This window comes from Peromyscus maniculatus, chromosome 8 (assembly GCF_049852395.1).
Source record: "Peromyscus maniculatus bairdii isolate BWxNUB_F1_BW_parent chromosome 8, HU_Pman_BW_mat_3.1, whole genome shotgun sequence".
Classification (NCBI taxonomy): domain Eukaryota; kingdom Metazoa; phylum Chordata; class Mammalia; order Rodentia; family Cricetidae; genus Peromyscus; species Peromyscus maniculatus.
The window spans coordinates 66363242-66383574 of NC_134859.1; the positions used below are offsets into that span (position 1 = coordinate 66363242).

At 45.1% G+C, this 20333-nt stretch overlaps 1 protein-coding gene across 2 annotated transcripts; it reads right to left on the reverse strand.

Annotated features, from left to right (window-relative positions):
• Window positions 1-997: 997 nt before the first annotated feature.
• Window positions 998-16389, reverse strand: C8H17orf75 (chromosome 8 C17orf75 homolog). Of its 2 annotated transcripts, XM_006977514.4 has the most exons (10): window positions 16199-16389; window positions 15079-15159; window positions 12510-12635; window positions 10650-10793; window positions 10005-10062; window positions 8335-8454; window positions 5926-5990; window positions 5665-5801; window positions 2554-2657; window positions 998-1531 (listed from the first exon to the last, which is right to left on the reverse strand). In XM_006977514.4, the coding sequence occupies exons 1-10, from the start codon at window positions 16336-16338 to the stop codon at window positions 1325-1327; spliced, it is 1182 nt and encodes a 393-aa protein (XP_006977576.1). In that variant the 5' UTR covers window positions 16339-16389; the 3' UTR covers window positions 998-1324. The 2 variants fall into 2 exon arrangements, with proteins under 2 accessions (XP_006977576.1, XP_076399097.1); XM_076542982.1 differs by lacking the exon at window positions 12510-12635.
• Window positions 16390-20333: the final 3944 nt, after the last annotated feature.

Consider the following 20333-nt stretch of genomic DNA (forward strand, 5'->3'; position numbering starts at 1 on the left):
CACCACCGCCCGGCTCATTTTTAAACTCTTATACACTCATGATTTATTTTCATGTTGGCTTTAAAAAGGTGGTTTCATCATTCATGCCAGCTATCAATCTGTATCAGGTACCCACAGGATAAACAGATCTGTCTTTGACACAGTATAGTAGTGCTAGTAAGGCCAGCATGATGAGGACTGCTATGTAGTCCAAGTTGGACACAGACTCACTTTGTAGCTCAGGCTGGCCTGGAACTTGAAACCTGCTGTGGGGTGTTCTGTGTGTTAAATGTGTTGCTCTGATCAGTAAACATATAAAACACTGATTGGCCAGTAGCCAGGCAGGAAGTATAGGTGGGACAAGGAGAGAGGAGAGTTCTGGGAAGTGGAAGGCTGAGGCAGAGAGACGCTGCCAGCCGCCATGATGAGAAGCAACATGTTAAGATACCGGAAAGCCGGGCTGGAGAGATGGCTCAGAGGTTAAGAGCACTGCTTGCTCTTCCAAAGGTCCTGAGTTCAATTCCCAGCAACCACATGGAGGCTCACAACCATCTGTAATGAGATCTGGTGCCCTCTTCTGGCCTGCAGGGATACATGCAGGCAGAATATTGTATACATAATAAATAAATCTTTAAAAAAAAAAAAAAAAAAAAAAAAAAAAAGATACCGGAAAGCCACGAGCCACGTGGCAACTTACAGATTAATAGAAATGGGTTAATTTAAGATAGAAGAACTAGTTAACAAGAAGCCTGCCACAGCTATACAGTTCATAAGTAATATAAGTCTCTGTGTGTTTACTTGGTTGGGTCTGAGCAGCTATGGGACTGGCGGGTGAGAGAGATTTTGTCCTGACCCTGGGCCAGGCAGGACCAGGAAAACTAGCTACAGAAACCTCTTGCCTCAATCTTCTGAGTAGTTGGGATTACAGGCATGTGTCATCACATCTCACTGGGATCATATAGTTCAAAAAATTCTACAGTCCATTGAGAAAGGTCCTTTTTTTTTTTTTTTTTTTTTTGAGGAAGAGAAAAATCTGCTAAAGATTCCAGGAAGCTCTTGAGAAGCCAAAGATCACTTCCAAAGCTTTTTAGGCAGGACATGTTTGAAGCTTAAAATTTATGAGACTAGCAATGTAGCAAAAACTCCACAATTGTAATACACACTATCTGCCTAAGACTCTGTGGAGATAATCCTTGGATTTTTGTGTTTAATTAAGTTAAACAAAAAAAGTACAAAAGGAAGAAAGAACCTGGGTGTTTCCAGCCATCTTAGGAGCAGTACTGTCCTATAAACGATGACAGCTAGTTCCACACACGCAGCCTCAGTCCATGTCATGACCCAAACCTCAGTCCAGGGCTTCTCTCATGAACTCTTCCAGGACCGCCACCACACTTTTGGCTTCGGGCATTTCTTCATGTTCCACTTTAACAATCTTCAAAAGAATATCTCCACTGCCACAGTTCTTAAGGAACATGTAACATTTAAACAAAGCATAATGATTCATCTCTGCCTGTCGGATAAATCTCTTCAAATTGTTTGTGTCTTGGATGGCCTAGGAAAAGATTACCCAGTTAATCTGTTTAGTGAGATAATGACGATAATGAGGAGGCTTAAAGAATGCCCCCTCAAGCTGACACTCAGGGTCTGTTGACAAGGTTGGCTTTATTTTATTTTGCTGTGAGATAGGGTCTCACTGTGCAGCCCCGGCTGGCCTCAAACTCACAGAGGGTTTGCCTGCCTCTGCCTCCCATTGCTGGGATTAAAGGTGTGCAACCACACACCCGGCGAATGTTGGGCTTTTTAAAAACTCTCCATTATTCCTATTGCTAGTGTGCTTTGCCTTTGGTGTAACAGAATCTCACATTTAAAAAGACTTTTCAGCCGGGCGGTGGTGGCACATGCCTTTAATCCCAGCACTCGGGAGGCAGAGCCAGGCAGATCCCTGTGAGTTCGAGGCCAGCCTGGGCTACCAAGTGAGTTCCAGGAAAGGCACAAAGCTACACAGAGAAACCCTGTCTCGAAAAACCCAAAAATAAATAAATAAATAAATAAATAAATAAATAAATAAATAAATAAATAAATAAATAAATAAATGACTTTTCAAAGTGTCCTGCCAAGCCTTGGTGGCACACGCCTTTAATCCCAGCACTTGGGAGGCAGAGGCAGGTAGATCTCTGAGTTCAAGGTCAACCTGGTCTATAAATGAGTTCCAGGACAGCCGAGGCTGTTACACAGAGAAACCCTATCTTGAAATATCAAAAAAAAAAATTTAAAAATTAAAAATCTCCTAAGGTGACAGCAGTCACCTACCAGAATTTGAAATCATTTGTGTATTGCAACTGATATGCATCACAAATTATCAGCTTCATGTCCCCTAAATATAAACAAGCAATTCACCACCAAGTATTACAAATGAAACTACATGCATGCAACGCTGCTGGACGGCAGGCAGGTGCCTTCCGTCACTCCAGGGCTGTGGACTCCATTTAAAGAACACTGTGACTGTAAAAGCCAATCACTGATGCCGTCACCTGCAGTATTCAGATTAGAACAGGTGCACTGTATGTGGCTTACCTTTAGTTTAAAGTTCTCCAGGACTTGTCTGAAAAGAAAAGGGTTACCCGCTTCAGCACCATGTAAGAAAGCCTGCATCCAGTCTTCACAGAAACGGTTGCTTCCTAAGCAACAGTAAATAAACAAAAGTAAGTACCACAAAGCACACGTATGTCAGTTTAAAAGATTTCACTTTCATTATTTTCAATTGTGAGTGTGCATGTGCGCGTGTGCGCGTGTGCATGAGTACAGGTGCCCTAGGAGGCCTGAAGTGTTAGATCCCTCAACATGGGTGCTGGGAACTGAATTCTTTCTTTCTTTCTTTTTTTGGGGGGTGGGGTGGGGTGGGTTTCCTAGACAGTTTTTCCATGTAGTTTTGCTGCCTGTCCTGGATCTCGCTCTGTAGAGTGGGACAGGCTGGCCTTGCACTCACAGAGATCCGCTTGGCTCTGCCTCCTGAGTGCTGGGATTAAAGGCGTGCGCCACCATTGCTTGGCTGAATTCTTTCTCTGAAAGAACAGCACATGCTATTAACCACAGAACCATCTATCCAGTCCTAGCACATGAATTTTTCTTTTCTGAGACAGGGTTTCTCTGTGTAAGCCTTGACTGTCTTGGAACTCACTCCTAGACCAAGCTGGCCTTGAACTCCCAGAGATCCGCCTGCTTCTGCCTCCTGCATGCTGGGATTAAAGGCGTGCACCACTGATACCAGCCCCATAAATTTCTTTATAAAAACATTTATATTTAATTATTTAAAACTTCCCTTGCGACTTCAAAAATAAGTTAAGCTTACCACATGGTAAGAAATGCCCAAGCAGTTGAAGCCCCATCAAGACATTTCCCTCTGTCCCAGCAGAAAGGACCATCATTCCTATACAAGCTTTGGCTAGCTCCCTTTACCTTATAGATGAATGTTTTGTATATGGTAAGGCTCTGAGGGTTTTTCTTAGTGGCTGTTTCACTAAACAGTATGTTTCAGAGACATTTTAATACGTATTCTAGCTTGATTTTAGCTGCTTGATATTCCATTGTGTGAATTAGCAATTTATTGATTTCTTTTTAATTTTTTTTTTTTTTTTAAGATTTACTTATTTATTACATATACAGTGTTCTGCCTGTATGCATGCCTGCAGGCCAGAAGAGGGCACCAGATCTCATTACAGACGGTTGTGAGTCATCATGTGGTTGCTGGGAACTGAACACGGGTCCTCTGGAAGAATAGCCAGTGCTCTTAACCGCTGAGCCATCTCTCCAGTCCAGTTTATTGATTTCTTGTTGTTAAACATTTAAGTTGCTTCCAATTTGTTATATCAAAAAAATGCCTTTAGAAGCAGGATGTGTTGGTACATGCCTTTAATCCCAGCACTCAGAGGAGACAGAGGCAAGTGGATCTCTGAATTTGAGGCAAGCCTGGTCTACAGAGCAAGTTCCAGGGCTGCTGGGCTACACAGTAAAACTCTCTCTTGGAAAAAAACAACATAAATACATGTTTAAAAATGCCTTTAGTTGCCGGGCGGTGGTGGCAGTGGTGGCGCACGCCTTTAATCCCAGCACTTGGGAGGCAGAGCCAGGCGGATCTCTGCGAGTTCGAGGCCAGCCTGGGCTAACAAGTGAGTCCCAGGAAAGGCGCAAAGCTACACAGAGAAACCCTGTCTAGAAAAACAAAACAAAACAAAAAAAAAAAAATGCCTTTAGGGCTGGGGCGTGGCTCAGTGGATAAAGCACTTTCCATGACAACATGAGGTCCTGAGATCAGATCTCCAGCACACATGAAGCCAGAGGCCGAAGTGTGAATGTGAAATCCTGCTGTTCCTATGTTGAGATGGAAGGCATGGAGAGGAAAATCCCTAGAGTTTTGAGGGCCAGCTAGACTGACATACAGAGCAGTCAATAAAAAACTATCTTGTTTGGTGAGGACTGACACCCAATGTTGTCCTGTGATTCCCCACATGTGCTAGGGTACACCTGTACCTGCACTCTCACACAGACACACACTCAAAAGATTTTCTGGCCAGGTGTGGTGGTGCACATCTTTAATCCCAGCACTTGGGAGGCAGAGGCAGGTGGATCTCTGAGTTGGGACCAGCCTGGTCTACAAGTGAGTTCCAGGACAGCCAGGGCTATTACTCTGTCTTGAAAAACAACAACAACCAAAAAAAAACAAAACAAAACAAGATTTTCTTAAGAAAATGCCAAGCTGGGCAGTGGTGGCGCATGCCTTTAATCCCAGCATCTGGGAGGTCAGCCGGGTCTACAGAGTGAGTTCTAGGACAGGCTCCAAAGCTACACAGAGAAACCCTGTCATGAAAAAACAAAAAAACAAAAAAACAACAACAACAACACACAAAAAAAGAGAAATGCCAAAAAAAAAAAATTTTTTTAACTGGGCAATGGTAGCGCACGCCTTTGATCCCAGCACTTGGAAGGCAGAGGCAGGCGGATCTTTGTGGAATTCAAGGCCAGCCTGGTCTACAAAGCCAGTTTTAGGACAGCCAGGGCTGTTATACAGAAAAAACAAAAAAAGCTGGGTGGCGGTGGCACATGCCTTTAATCTCAACACTCAGGAGGCAGAGCAAGGCGGATCTCTGTGAGTTCGAGGCCAGCCTGATCTATGTAGTGAGCCCCAGGACAGTCAGGGCTACACAGTCTGGAAAAACAAAATAACAAAAAAATCCCAAAATGGGAAAATGTAAACTAGGCATAGTGATGAATGTCTATAATCTCAGCACTTGAGAGGTGGAGGAAGAAGGTTTAGAAGTTCAAGGCCAGTATAGAGTCTACATGAGACCCCTTCTCAAAAACAATCAAACAAACAGAAAAAGCCTTTATATGAAGCACACTTGTAATCCTAGGAGAGCTAGGCAGGGATATTGTCAGCTCAAGGCCTAGACTATACAGTGAGAACCTGTCTTAAAATAAAAAAAAAAAAAAAAAAAAAAAAAAAGTAAATGCCTTTATGAGCATGTTTGTATTTATTCCTGTGTACACACATGTGAGTTTTCTTATACACAAAGTAGACTACGAGGCATGACTTGAGTCCCATGTTTCTAGGATCATGAAGGTTTCATGTCTGTGTCACGTGTTTTCAGTGCAGGGGTCCCACCAACACTGCCTCTGTTTCTGACTCACCTGCATTGTGGAACTGAGGCTGGGGGCCACTACAGTCGATGATCACAGACTTATGCTGCTCCTCTGTCATGGCCAAACACAAAGACGTCATGGTGCCTTCGTGAATCAGTCCCTGGAGACTGGCCACACTCAGAAACCTGTCACACAGACAAGTCCTTACCATCGGCAGCATTGCAGAACGGGAGAAAACAAATGCATTCTACCCTAGGGGTGGGCGGTCCAAATGGGGCTGCTGGGCTCCCCGGGAAAAGCTTTCTTTACCTGTTGATGTCTCTCTTTGTTTTTTCATCGGACTCTTTAAGCTCAACAGGAGTATCACTTAGAGCCTATGAGAGAGAGAGGGAGAGGGCGCAATTTGATACATGCCTCCTCTGTTCCTCACTGACCCACCACTCCCCTCCCAATGCATCATCTGCCCCGTGATCACATGTGGTTACTATGAACGCGGCCCATCATACCTTTTGTTCGGCAGCTGCCTGCAACATTTGAAGGCAAAGTTGATTTCCCATTGCTGCAGATTAAGCCAGGACCTCGTACACCCTACACAAGCTAAAGTCCTGCTCGGTGATGCCTTATTTATTTATTTTATTGGTTTTGAGAGACAAGATTTCTCTGTGTAGCTTTAGAGCTGTCCTGGAACTCACTCTACAGGTCAGAGGTCAACTTGCAGGAATCAGTGCTCTCCTTCCAGCCTGAAGGATCCAGGGATTGAACTCAGGTTGTCAGGCTTGGCAGCAAGTGTCCTTATCTATGACACCAGCCCCCAAATCTATCTCGTGTGTGTGTGTGTGTGTGTGTGTGTGTGTGTGTGTGAATACAAGTGGAAGTCAGCACAGTTCTCTCCTGCCACCCTGTGGGATCTGGGGATTGGGCTCAGTCATCAGGCTTGTGCGGGGACCAAACACCGTCATATAGTTAAAATTACTTTGCATTTTGCTTTCCTTTTCAGATATTCTGGAAACGGCACGTTTCCCAGCATTTCAGACAGTCATTATTTCAGGCAGGTGTGGCTGGGCAGGTCTGTAATCTCGAGAAGCTGAGGCAGGTAAGACTGAAAGTTTAGAGTCTGCTGGAAATGACTCAGTTGAGTAAAAGTGCTAGGTGTTCCTGCCAGCCAGCCTGAGTGCTAGCCCCAGAACCCACATAAATGGTCAGATCTGGGGCATGCAGCAGCCCAGCACTCACGGTGACATGGGAGGCAGAGACAGACAATCAGCACAGAGCTTGAGAGCCAGCCTGTTAGTACGCCACACAGAAACAAGGTGGAAGAGGAGAACTCACAAGAGCTGTCCTCTGTTCTCCACACACACACACACACACACACACACACACACACACACACACACACTAAATAATTTACATCTTTTCTTTTCTTTTCTTTTTAACATCTCTTCTTAAAAAAAAAAAAAGTTAAGCCATGCTACGCTAAACAGTGAGGCCTTCTCTTTATTTATTTTTTATTAATTTTTGTCTTTGTTTTTTTTGACACAGAGTTTCCCTGTGTAGCCTTGGCTGTCCTGGAACTTGCTATGTAGATCAGGCTGGCCTCAAACTCAGAGCTCTGCCTGCCTCTGCCTCCCGAGTGCTGGGATGAAAGGCAAAGGCCACCACTGCCTAGTGAGGCTGTCTTTAAAAAGTGGCTAGAAAGAAAAGATTATTACTTTTGTGTGTGTGTGTTTGTTTTTTTGTTTTTTGAGACAGAGTTTCTCTGTGTAGCTTTGGTGCCTGTCCTGGATCTCATTCTATAGCCCAGGCTGGCCTCAAACTCACAGAGATCCACCTGGCTCTGTCTCCCGAGTGCTGGGATTAAAGGCGTGCGCCACCACTGCCCGGCTACTTTTTTTACTGTGAAGACCTGGCTGGCATTTTTTTTTTTTTTGAGCCAAATGTGAAGCAAGCTTTAATTAAATACTGGCTAGGTAGATGGACTCAGGCCAGGCCCACCCCTGGGTTCCCAGGGAATGGCCACAAGTCACATTTTGCAGGGGTTTAAGAAGGCAAAACCCACAATTCACTGCATTTCCATCAGGTCCAATCAGGGGCAAACATACATCCTGACTAAGTATTTTCCACCCACATGTGCTCAAGCATGTCCGGTGCAGATGGGTCAGACAAACTTATTTAAGGGGAGTGAAAACATGTGCCAGCTGGCATCTTTAATGGGACAGGGTCTCACATAAATCAGGTGGGTGTCAAACTCTCTCTGTAGCTGAGGCTAGCCTTAACCTTATTCTCCTGCTTCTATTTTCCAAGTGCTGAGAGTATAAACATGCACCAGCACACCTGATGGGAAAGCACTTTTTTAATGGAAAGCTCCAGCTGACATTCAACCCACCTTAGTATTAAAACTTTCTAGATAGGAATCAATGAGATGTGGGTGGTAGCGCATGCCTTTAATCCCAGTACAGAGCTAGGGGATGTCTGTGAGTTTGAGGCCAGCCTGGTCTACAGAGTGAGTTCCAGGACAGGCTCCAAAGCTACACAGAGAAACCCTGTCTTGAAAAACCAAAAAAAAAAAAAAAAAAAAAAGATGTGGTCTAAACAGCAAGCATAGTCTGAAGAAATATTCAAGAAGGACAAAGTTATGTTTAGTGAAAATAAGTATTTTTTAAGTGATCCATGGTCTGCTGAGGAGATTCTAATTGGGGATACTCTGTGTGCAATACTTACGGCATGTAGCAGAAAGGTCAGTTTCTCCTGAAAGAGAAGAACTACCCTTTGGATCGGACACACCACATCCTCATACCAGCTGTTCAGATAGGATTTTACATCATTCCCCAGGCTCTTTTCCTAGATGGAGAGAGAATGTCATTTGATTAAATATCATAAAAGCCTTTACCTTAGTGGACTTTTTTCTTCAATATACTCTTTCTCTGTATGTATTTGTGTGTATGTGTAAGCTCAGGGTTGACATCAGGTGTCTTCCTCAACTGTTCTCCACCTTCATTTTTTAAATTAGATTTTTGGAGGTAGGTGGTGGTGGAGGACACATGTGCGCCATGGTGTCTGTGTTTAGATCAGGGGACAACTTGTAGAAGTCAATTCTGACCTTCAACCATGTGGGTGCTGGAGATGAACTCAAGTCATCAGTCTTGGTGGCAGGTACCATCTCCAACCTCCCCATCTTATTTTCTTTCTTTTTAAAAAATATTTATTTATATGTATACTGTATTCTGCCTGCATGTATGGCCTGCAAGACAAAAGAGCTTGCCAGATCTCACTATTGTGAGCCACCAGTCTGGGAATTGAACTCAGGACCTCTGGAAGAGCTGAGCCATCTCTCCAGCCCTCCATCTTATTTTCTTGAGACAGGGTCTTTCACTGAATTTGGAGCTCACTGATTTGGCTGGGATGGCTAGCTAATGAGGTACAGGGATATGCCTGTCCACCACTTCAGCACTGGGATTACAGGTGCATGTCACCACACCCAGATTGTTCTAAATGTGGACACTGGGGGTCCAAACTCAGGTCCTCAAAGTCATCTTCTTAGCCCCTTCTTCAGTACAATTTGTAAATTTTTATTTTTTGTTTATATGTATGTATGTTCTTGTGGAAGCCTCCTGGAGTCCAGGAGAGGGTGTTGAATCTTCTAGAAGTGGAGTTATAGGTGGTGATGAGCAACTGGACTTTGGTGCTGAGAACTGTAGTCTGGCCTTCTGAAAGACCAGCAAGTGCTCTTAACTGCTGAGCCGTCTCTCCATCCCCCACCCCCTTCAATATGCTCCTAATGGCTGGAAAACAAAAACTAGGACAGGTACCTTTTCTGTTTGTTTTTGAGTCATTGTTTAGCCATGTAGTGCAGCCCAGCCTTGAACTTGTGATTCTAAACCTCCCAGATCCTGCCTGCCACACTTTCTTTGTCCCCCACTCCTCCTTTTTTTTTTTTTTCCAAGGCAAAAACCAGTGTAGCCCTAGCTGACCTGGAACTCAAGAGATCCTCCTATCTCTGCTACCGAGTGATGGGATCAAAGGTGTGTGCCACCACTGCCTGGCCTTTTTTTTTTTTCCCACAATAAACTTAATGAGTTGTGAGCCATGCATCTTGGTGCAGACCTATAGTTTCAACACTTGGAAGACTGAGACAGGAGTATTTCAAGTTCAATGGCTATTTTCCAGCCATTAGGAGTATACTGAACACAACACATCAAAAGCAGAATCACGAACCTTCGGCACCTATAACACTGCTGCATCCCCTGCTTGTGTCCCACACCACTCATGTACGCCCACCAGGGGAGGAACTTAGAACTGAAGTGTCTGGCGGCTGCCAAGGGACCCCACAAGTACAGCAGTCCTGGTGTGTTCATCATTTTGTCTTAGAAAGCTCACGTCAGTCATCTTACCTCACAATCCAGGTGGTTTTTCAGCCCTTGGACATACTTGTCCAATTCAAGCCTGAAGGTATGTTCTTAAGGAAGAGATATAGAAAGATCAATCAGTATTTCACCTCTCAGCAAGAAATACAAGGTTGCCAGCTGGTGGTGGTGGTGGTGGTGGTGGTGGTGGTGGCACAGGCCTTTAATCCCAGCACTTGGGAGTCAGAGGCAGGCAGATCAAGGCCAGCCTGGTCTGCAGAGGGAGTTTCAGGACAGCCAGGACTACACAGAGAAACCCTGGCTGGTGGGGGGGGGGGGGGGAGGATGCAAGGTCTCAGCTGGACACAGTGGTATACACCTTTAATTCCAGCACTCAGTGTCAGAGGCGTGTGGATCTCTTTAAGTTTAAGGCCAGCCTGGTCTACATAGTGAGCTCCATGCTAGTCAGGACTACAAAGTGAGATCCTGTCGCGGGGGGGGGGGGGGGCGCGGGGGATGGGGACGGACAGAAAGACCAAGTCTCTCAAACTGGATCGAAACAAGCCTAGGCAAATGGCAGCAATCAGGGTCAGACACACCCTTAAGGGTGGAGAAGGTGGGGGCAGGGTGATAGCTACTAGCCCCCTCCCCATGTTTTCCCTCCCAATACCCTCAAATACAAAGAAAGGATATAGCTCCAGTCCTTTCTCAGACCCTCCTAAGAAGCAGACCACATACTCGGAAGGGTGATATTCAGGCTCCACTGCTGCTATTTCAGGAAGCAGTTTTTCCTGTTGGAAAAGGCAGTAATAACAACCAACGCGGTAACCTGGAATTCTAGAAAAGAAAGAGAAAGGGAAAGTGGCACATCTGATACTCACACCCTCACTTTGTAGACCCGCTCTGAACCCTGGTCTTGACCTGGTATCACTTTCAGATCTCCCACTCATGCAGAGATTCCCAGCCTCAGCTTACACATCCTGGCAGAGGAGCATGACTGTTCACCCAGGTGAGGTTTAATTAAACAGCCTAAAGACTAGGCGTGGTGACGCATACCAATCCCTGCACTAGGAGGCAGAGGCAAGCAGATCTCTGTGTGTTTGAGAACAACATGATCTACATGGTGAGTTCCAGACCAGTCCGGTTCCATGGTGAGACCTTGTCTCAACACACAAACCAGCCTCTAACAGAGGGTCATTCTGTTAGAGGCTGTCTCATGTGAAAAATCTAGGAGTTGGAGGATGGCTAGGCAGTTAAGAAAACAATGGCTAGTCATCGTCTTCTTTTTAAAGATTTATTTATTTATTATGTATACAGCATGTATGTCTGCGGGCCAGAAGAGGGCACCAGATCTCATTATAGATGGTTGTGAATCACCATGTAGTTGCTGGATATTGAACTCAGGACCCCTGGAAGAGCAGCCAATGCACTTAACCTCTGAGCCATCTCTCCAGCCTCCAATGGCTAGTCTTCTAAAAGGCCCAGGTTCCATTCTCAGCACATGGTGGCTCACAAACATCTGTGCCTCCAGTTCCAGGAGATCCAACACCCTCTTCTGGACCCCGCAGGCACCAGGCACACACCTTGTGCACAGACATTCATCATACAAGCAAAACAACCAACCATACACATAAAATAAAAAATTTAAAAATTGTTTAAAGAAAAATCCACACAAAGTTCAGCTTTGTTCACAGAATAATCATTCATAAAAATAAGCATGTTCCCTGTCCTTTAAACCTTCACATGGCTGTTATATGCTGATGTGCCAGGCACATCCAGTAGCTTTATCCTTGGGCCACAGGTGCATACTTGTAAGGGAACCTATATTTGAACAAATGTGTGGTCTGAAGGAGTGTAACGGCGAGACAGTTGGGATTAGGCTGAGGGTACCTGTACCTGACCTCCCTGTGACCTTGGGCTTTCAATTCTCTGTTTCCTTCCTCACTGGAAAATAAGATAACTGCCATTTGTAAGAAGAACTACATCAGCAATTGTGAAAGCACATTACAAACTGTAGGCATATAATTTCCACTTTGGTAATTAACATTTTTTTTTTTTTTTTTTTTTTGGTTTTTCCAGACAGGGTTTCTCTGTGTAGCTTTTAGAGCCTGTCCTGAATCTCACTCTGCAGACCAGGCTGGCCTCGAACTCACAGAGATCCGCCTGTCTCTGCCTCCCGAGTGCTGGGATTAAAGGCATGCACCACCACCACTGCCCAGCAGTAATTAACTTTTCTAAATGATGCTATGGAACAGAGAGCTCTGCACACACTAGGTAAGTGCTCTGCATCAGGACTCCATCTCCAGCCCTGGAATCTTTTCCCTAAGTATAAAACAGACTGCAGTACATCACGTGCCAGAATCTCACTCAGTCTAATTTCACACGGTTGATGTGTGAGATTCATCACTCTGGCTGGAAGTAGAAGGGGGGGAGGTGCTGGAAAACAGAAAACAAGGATGTTTTCTGCAGGTCTAGGTCTTTTCGAGTTTCTCCACACTTCTCATGTTTAGCTCAGAAATCAAAAACACAGGAGACAGCACATTTTATACTTACCTCAGCTCTACAGATGCAACATTACCCAGCCCTTCAAAGAACGCTCCCTTGGAAAGACGCTTAGCAATGAAACCGCGCAGCTCTGGCTCCACTTCCGACGGTAGATTAGTATCCACCAAGGAGAGGCTTGACAAATGAAAGACACACGTTCCTTACCAGGAGGACACACACACACACACACACAGACACACACCCATAAATCACACATAAGTCACCAAAGCCAGGGCCTCAGGCTCTCCCTCAACTGCGTCCCTATGTAGCCCAGGCTGGTCTTGAACTAGTTCCATAGCCTAGGTTAACCTCAAACTTGCTCCACTCTCTTAAGTGCTGGGATCACAGCTGTGTATTGCCATACCATATTAGGGTTCTCTCTTAGAATGCTGTCTACTTGACGACCCCTGCTGGTGAGTGTTATTGTTTAGACTTGGAATGTCCCTCAAAAGGCTCCCAGACCATAGTGGTAGTGGAAGTATTCGAACCTTAAGGAGGACATTAAGTCACTGAAGAATGACCTTAACAACGTATCAGAACCCTAACTGGTTGGCCAACTGGCTGGAAGCTTGCCTGCCTCTCTCCCATTTTCCCTTTCTTCCTAGCTGCCATGGGGTTCACAAGCTCTTCTGCCACGAACTCCTGTGTTGCCACAGGCTCACAGGCAACAGGGTCAAGAAACCACGGACTGGCCGGGCGGTGGTGGCGCACACCTTTAATCCCAGCACTCAGGAGGCAGAGGCAGATGGATCTCTGTGAGTTCGAGGCCAGCCTGGTGTCCAAAGCAAGTTCCGGGAAAGATGCAAAACTACACAGAGAAACCCTGTCTCGAAACAAAACAAAACAAAACACATAAAAAAAGAAACCACGGACTGAAACTTCTGAAACTCAGCCAAATTAACCTCAAAGATGATTATCTCCCCAGACGTAGTGGCATAAATCTTTAGTCCCAGCAACTGGGAGGCAGAGGCAGACAGATCCATGTGAGTTTTCTCGGTCCACTTTATGAATTCCTCATATCAAATTCAACTCGTCAGGCCTGACAGCAAGTGCCTTCACCTGCTGGGACATTTCACTGGACCTACTTTGGTGGGTCTTTGTTTGCTTATTTTTGATGTTTTAGAATTTTTAAAAAGATGTATTGCTATTTCTGTTTAAGTATATGTGTATGTATGTCTGTGTATCTGTATGAGTGTATGGGTTTGGGTGCCCTCAGAGTCCAAAAGAGAGTGTCAGATAATCTGTATCTGGAGTTAGAGGTGGTCGTGAGCCACCTGACCTGGGTGCTGGGAACTGAACTTGGGTCCTATGAAAAGTAGCATGTGCTCTTACTACTGAGCCATGTCTCTTGCCTCTCTCTCTCCCCTTTTTTTTTTTTTTTTGTTTTGTTTTGTTTTTCAGTTTTATTATTTGATGTGTAGGGCTGTTTTTTCTGCATGTTTGTGCACCAAATGTGTGCTCGGTGTCTGTGGAGGCCAGAGGAGGGCATCAGCTTCCCGGAACTGGAGTTACACATGGTTGTGAGCCACCATGTGGGTGCTGCACATTGAATTTGGAAGAGCAGCCAGTTCCCTTAACCACTGAGCCATTTCCCCAACCCCATTTTTTTTTTTAAGATAAGAGTGTCATGTAGCTCAGTCTGTTTCAAACTCACAGTGTAACTGAGGATGACCTTCAACTATTTTCGTGTGTGTGTGTGTGTGTGTGTGTGTGTGTGTGTGTGTGTGTGTACACGAATATGCATATTCACCTGTGTGCAGGGACGTTTGTGTACGCATGTGCACATACTTACAGGGGCTAGAAGTCAGCCTGTTCCTCAGATGCTGTCTACCTTTTATGAGGCAGGGTCTCTCACTGGGATCTGGGGCTTGTGGATTTAGGCTAGACTGGCTGGCTAAGAAGATCCAGGGATCCTCCTCTCTCTGCCTACCTTGGGCTGGGTTTCCAAGTACACTGCTCTATTCAGCTTTTACCTGGATTCTGGGAATTGAAGTTAGGTCCTCATACACTTTATAAACTAAGCCTGACACTGATCTCCCCAGCCTGACACCGAACTCCTAATCTTCCTACATTCCCCCTCCCAAGTGCTAGAATTACAGGTGAATGTCACCATGTTTGGCTGTTGTTTTTATTTAATTTTTTTTTTTTTTGTTGACACAGTTTCTCTGTATAGTCCTGACTATTCTCGAACTCGCTCTGTAGACCAGACTGTCCTCAAACTCAGAGATCCATCTACCTCTGCCTCCTGAGTGCTGGGATCAAGGCATGTGCTCCTGGCCCACCCCTACCCCCTCCACTTCATTTTTAAATATAAATCTTGATAAAAATATTACGTCGAATTTTTACTGGAGTTCCGATCAAGAAACTCAAAAGAATTCTATCTGGCTAACCGCAGGGGCGTTATCAGTATTTGCATCTGCCCTGCCAAGGAGGAGGGAATCAGAAGAGGTTCCTAGGGGATAGGAGGAGCTGATGACTGACTCAGAGAAAGCTCCGTAGCCACAGGATACCCACGGATATCTACAGATAAGCACAGATCATGAAAGCCCATGAGTGAATCACGCTTCGCTGTTTTTACCTGAAATCATCACCAGAGGGAGTTTCTGCATTTAGGCCACTTGAACGTCCATCATCGCTATCCCCTCGATGCTGTGTCAGTCTGCAAGATGCAATACACCAAACAGCGCTGTCAATCAGAGTATCCAGCCCTTGTAAGCTGGGCAAAAGCAAGGGATCAACTACAATGCTACAAGACAAAGAGGCCCCAGGAAAGAGTGCTGACAAGAGCCCCCTTTCTCTCCAGCGTACTTAATAAGTGGAGCAAAGACCTAATGTCTGCAAAGTTTGGAGGAATTCCCCTTTAAAAATGAATTAAGGGCTGGAGAGGTGATGGCGCAGCCGTTAAGAGCATTGGCTGCTCTTCCAGAGGACTCGGGTTCAATTCTTAGCACCCATATGGCAGCTCACAGTTGTCTGTAACCCCTGTTCCAGGGGCTCAATCACTCTCACACAGACATACATGCAAGCAAAATACAAATGCACATACTTTTTTTAATTAAGAAAAATTAGTTAATTAAAATAAAAAAAAAACAAACAAGGCCTGGAGAGATATTTCAGCTGTTAAGAGCGCTCACTACTCTTGGGGAAGGATTCAAATTTAGTTCCCCATACCCACTTAGGGCACCTTACAATCAATTATAACTCAAGTTCTAGGTGTATCATGCCTCTGGCCTCAGTGGGAACATGCATGCATGTGCGAATACCCACACACAGACACAGAGACACATAATTAACAATATAAAACACACCTTAAAAATTCCAGGGCCACAAGGGCTCCTGGAAAGTCAGCAGTGGGTGGACAGGGGAGAGAAAGGCAGCAAGAAAGGAGAAAACTAGAGGGCAGGGATGAAAGTGTGTAGTAGAAATGAAGGCAATTGGGAACAGCCACCGAGGGCAGAGAACAGACACTGAAGGAATGCGCGGAATAAATGTCAGGGGCTGCGGTGACAGGCTAAAAGAGGGCAGAAGGCTTGGGAGTGCAGGGCAGAAAAGCCCAGACGAGCCTTGAAGAATCGACTGAGGCCAGGAGGGGCCCATTGGGCCAGAGACCTTGGCTGGGAGAGGAGATGGCGAGTGGGGGCTTCGGGGTGCAAGGCTGGGCGGCGGGGCCGCGGGCGCAGCGGGCAGGATGCGGGCACCTGCTTCCGCAGTAGCTGTACAGGCAATAGTGTCTGCTGGGTGGCGGCTCGAGTCTCCGCTCCTCCGCAGAGCCACTCTCCTCGCTGCTCTCCAGCTCCTTTTCATCCCCATCCAGCGATTCCTGCAAAGACGGGAGCATCGCGGCAGCCTCCTCGCGGCCCTGTGTCCCCGTCAAACCATTCCCCCGCAGCTGGGCGGCCCTCTGTGCGCCGACTCGATCTCCTCCCCGGCCTCGCACATCTGAGTTCCGTTGGCTTTCCGAGTCCCGGGCAAGAAAGCCCGTTTGGAGAGACCAGCTCTTCTCTGGGGGGCTCTCTGAGAACCCCTTACTATTTTCTTTTTAACCGACTTTCCTCCACCAATTGACGTATCAAGGAGACAGTATGTGCTGAAGATGATACAGCTGCTCCACTGCCTTCTTTCCGTATGCAAAAAAGACGTGCATATAACAGTTTGAAGAAAGACAACGAATTTAGCCAGACCTGGAGGAGCGCCCCTTTAATCCTTAGCACTCTAGAGGCAGAGGCAGGAGGATTTCTGTGAGCTCCAGGCCTCTCTGGTTTACAAACCGCGTTCTAGGCAAGTCAGGGCTACACAGTGAGACCCTGCCTCAAAAATAAAATTAAATAAATAAAGACAAGATGCCGGAAGATGGTGGTGCACGCCTTTAAACTGAGCACCCTGAAGACAGAAGCTGGCAGATCTCTGAAATCCAGACCAGCCTTATCTACAGAGCGAATCCCAGGACAGCCAGAAAAACCCTGTCTCAAAAAAAAAAATAATAATAATAATAAATGAATTTAATAATAATAAGACATTAATTTAAAATGGAGTGTGTGAGAGAGTTTTAAATTCTTGAATTAAGCTGGGCAGTGGTGGTTTATGCTTTTAATCCCAGCACTAGGGAAGCAAAGGCAGAGGCAGGTGGATCTCTGTGAGTTCAAAGCCATCCTTGTCTACAGAGCTAGTTCCAAGACAGCCAGGGCTGTTACACAGACAAAACCCTGTCTCAAACAAACAAATACAGTCTTGAATTTAAGGAGTGTTTTCTAAACACAACAAAACTTTTTTTTGTTTGTTTGTTTTTTGTTTTTCGAGACAGGGTTTTTCTGTGTAGCTTTGCGCCTTTCCTGGAACTCACTCTGTAGACAAGGCTGGCCTCGAACTCAGATCTGCCTGCCTCTGCCTCCCGAGTGCTAGGATTGAAGGCATGCGCCACCACCACCCAGCTAACAAAACGTTTAGAAGCCATACATAGAAACTTTTCTTTAGTTGATTACATAAAAATTAAATGGGTAGGTCGCCTGTGTGGCTTGCAGGGAGACTATTCCACAAAAAAAAATTTTGGGTTTTTTTTTTTTTGAGACAAGGTTTCTCTGTTTGTCTGTGTAGCTTGGAGCCTGTCCTGGATCTCACTCTGTAGACCAGGCTGGGATTAAAGGCGTGTGCCACTATTGCCCGGCAGATTGCACACACTTTTATACTCCCCCCCAAAAAATAGGTAGAATTATCAAGTAAGGGAGGCTCTTCTACAGGACAAAGATGGCCACTTTAACCAGGCAATGACGTGTTTTACATATTTCGACATTATCATTCTTGGCTTTGAGTTTGGGAGGAGCCTGGGGCTGCAAAACGTTTACATTCCAAGAGTTTTACTGGTATTCACAAGATGCTAGCTCATTTACAGCTATCAACAGTAAATGGCTACCCAAGGGCCTAAAAGATAGACCAAGATAACTTTGGCTTCTCTGTCTGCCACATTCCATCTATTTGAGATTGTCTACAGTCAAACCAAGGTCAATCTTCAAGCTCTTGACTGTAGATCAGGCTTTTTAGGAGAACTTTAGTTCATAACATAAATGATAATCTTCAAAAACTTCTTTCCATATTTATATTAGACGAAGGGCTTTCATTTATGAGAGAAGGGAGAGAGGAGTGGAAAGAGGAGAGGAAGCAGTTGGCAGAAGAAAAGCAAGGACTATATAAATAAACCCACTCAATATCTAAAAAGTATGATGGTATATGTGGTGGTTTGAATGTTACCCATCGGCTCCCATATTTGAATGCTTGGTCCCTAGTTGGTGGAATTGTTGGAAAGGGTTAAGAGGTGTAGCCTTGTCGGAGGAAGTGGGTCACTGGGGACAGGCTTCGAGGTTTCAAAGACTCATGCTGTTCCCAGTGCGTTCTCTGCCTCTTGCTTGTGGTTCTGTGATGTGAGCTCTCAGCTATTCCTGGCACCAGGCCTTCACACCACCATCTTGGCTCTAACTCTCTGAAGCCATGAGGCCAATGAATTGCCTTAGCCATGATGTTTTATCACAGGAACAGAGAAAACACTACGGTGAGCACTATGTGAAGATGGGGGAAGACTAGAGTGATGTATCTACACACCAAAGATGGTTGCCATTCCCCAAGCTTTGCAAGAGAGGCATTTAAACACATCCTTACCTAAGCCATCAAGAGAGTATGGCCAGGGCTGGAGAGATGGCTCAGAGGTTAAGAACACTGGCTGTTCTTCTAGAGGTCCTGAGTTCAATTCCCAGCACCCACATGGTAGTGGAAAACCATCTGTAATGAGATCTGGCTCCCTCTTCTGGCCTGCAGGGATATATACAAACAGAACACTGTATACATAATAAATAAATAAATCTTTAAAAAAAAAAAGAGAGAGTATGGCCCCACTGACACCTTGATTTCAACTTCAAATTTTCAGAATGGGAAGAAAAGAAATTTCTGTTTGTTTCTTTCTTTCTTTCCTCTTGAGACAGGCTTTCTCTTTGTTTCAGCTCTGGCTGTCCTGGAACTAACTTTGTAGACAAGATTGGCCTCCAACTCACTAAGATCTGCTGCCTCTGCCTCCCAAGTGCTAGGATTAAAGGGTATGCTATCACCATCCAGTGCAAAAATATCCCTTAAAAAGTATAGACATGCCAGTTGGGCATAGTAGCACACACCTTTGATCCCAGCACTTCAAGAGACAGAGGCAGGAGGATCTCTTAGTTCAAGGCCAGCTTGGTCTACAGAGTGAGTTCCAGGGCAGTCAGGGCTACACAGAAAAACCCTGTCTCAAAACAAACAAATTATAGACATGCCTACTGTGGAAGGGCATTCCTTTAACTCTAGCATTTGAGAGGCAGAAGCAGGCAGATTTCTATGGCCAGTCAGGATTACATAGTGAGACCCTTCCTTAAACAACAACAAATACACACATGCACATACATACTCACACACAAACACTGAGGAAACCCTTCCTTAAACAACAACAAATACACACACACATACATACTCACACACAAACACTGAGCATGGTTCATACCTGTAATCTCAGTACTTGGGAAGTGGAAGCAGGATGATCAGGAGTTCAAGGCCATCACTAGCTACATAACAAGTCCAAGGGCCAACTCAGGGTACATGATATTCATTTGAAAGACAAAAACAAAAGTAGCAATTACAAAAAATAAATGACTTTAAAAAATATTTATTTATTGGGCTGGAGAGATGGCTCAGAGGTTAAGTGCACTGACTGCTCTTCCAGAGGTCCTGAATTCATTTCCCAGCAACCACATGGAGGCTCACAACCATCTGTAATGAGATCTGGTGCCCTCTTCTGGCCTGCAGTCATACATGCAGAACACTGTATACATAACATAATAAATAAATAACTTTTAAAAAATATTTATTTATTTATTTATTTATTTATTTATTTATGTGTATGGAGGTTATTTTGTTTTTTGTTTGTTTGTTTTTGGGTTTTTTTTTTTTTAAACTTCATGTATGTGTACTACATAAGTTCCTGGTGCCTGTGAAAGTCAGAAGGCATTAGATTTCCCAGAACTGAAGTTACAGATGGTTGTGAACCACCATATGAATGCTGAGAATCAAACCCAGGTCCTCTGGAAGAGCATCAGGTGTTCTTAACCACTGACCCATCTCTCTAGCCTTTTTTAGAACAATTTTAGATGTACAGGAGGATTAAGAATACCATGTGGTGCCGGGCGGTGGTGGCACACGCCTGTAATCCCAGCACTTGGGAGGCAGAGGCAGGCGGATCTCTGTGAGTTCGAGGCCAGTCTGGGCTACCAAGTGGGTTCCAGGAAAGGCACAAAGCTACACAGAGAAACCCTGCCTCGAAAA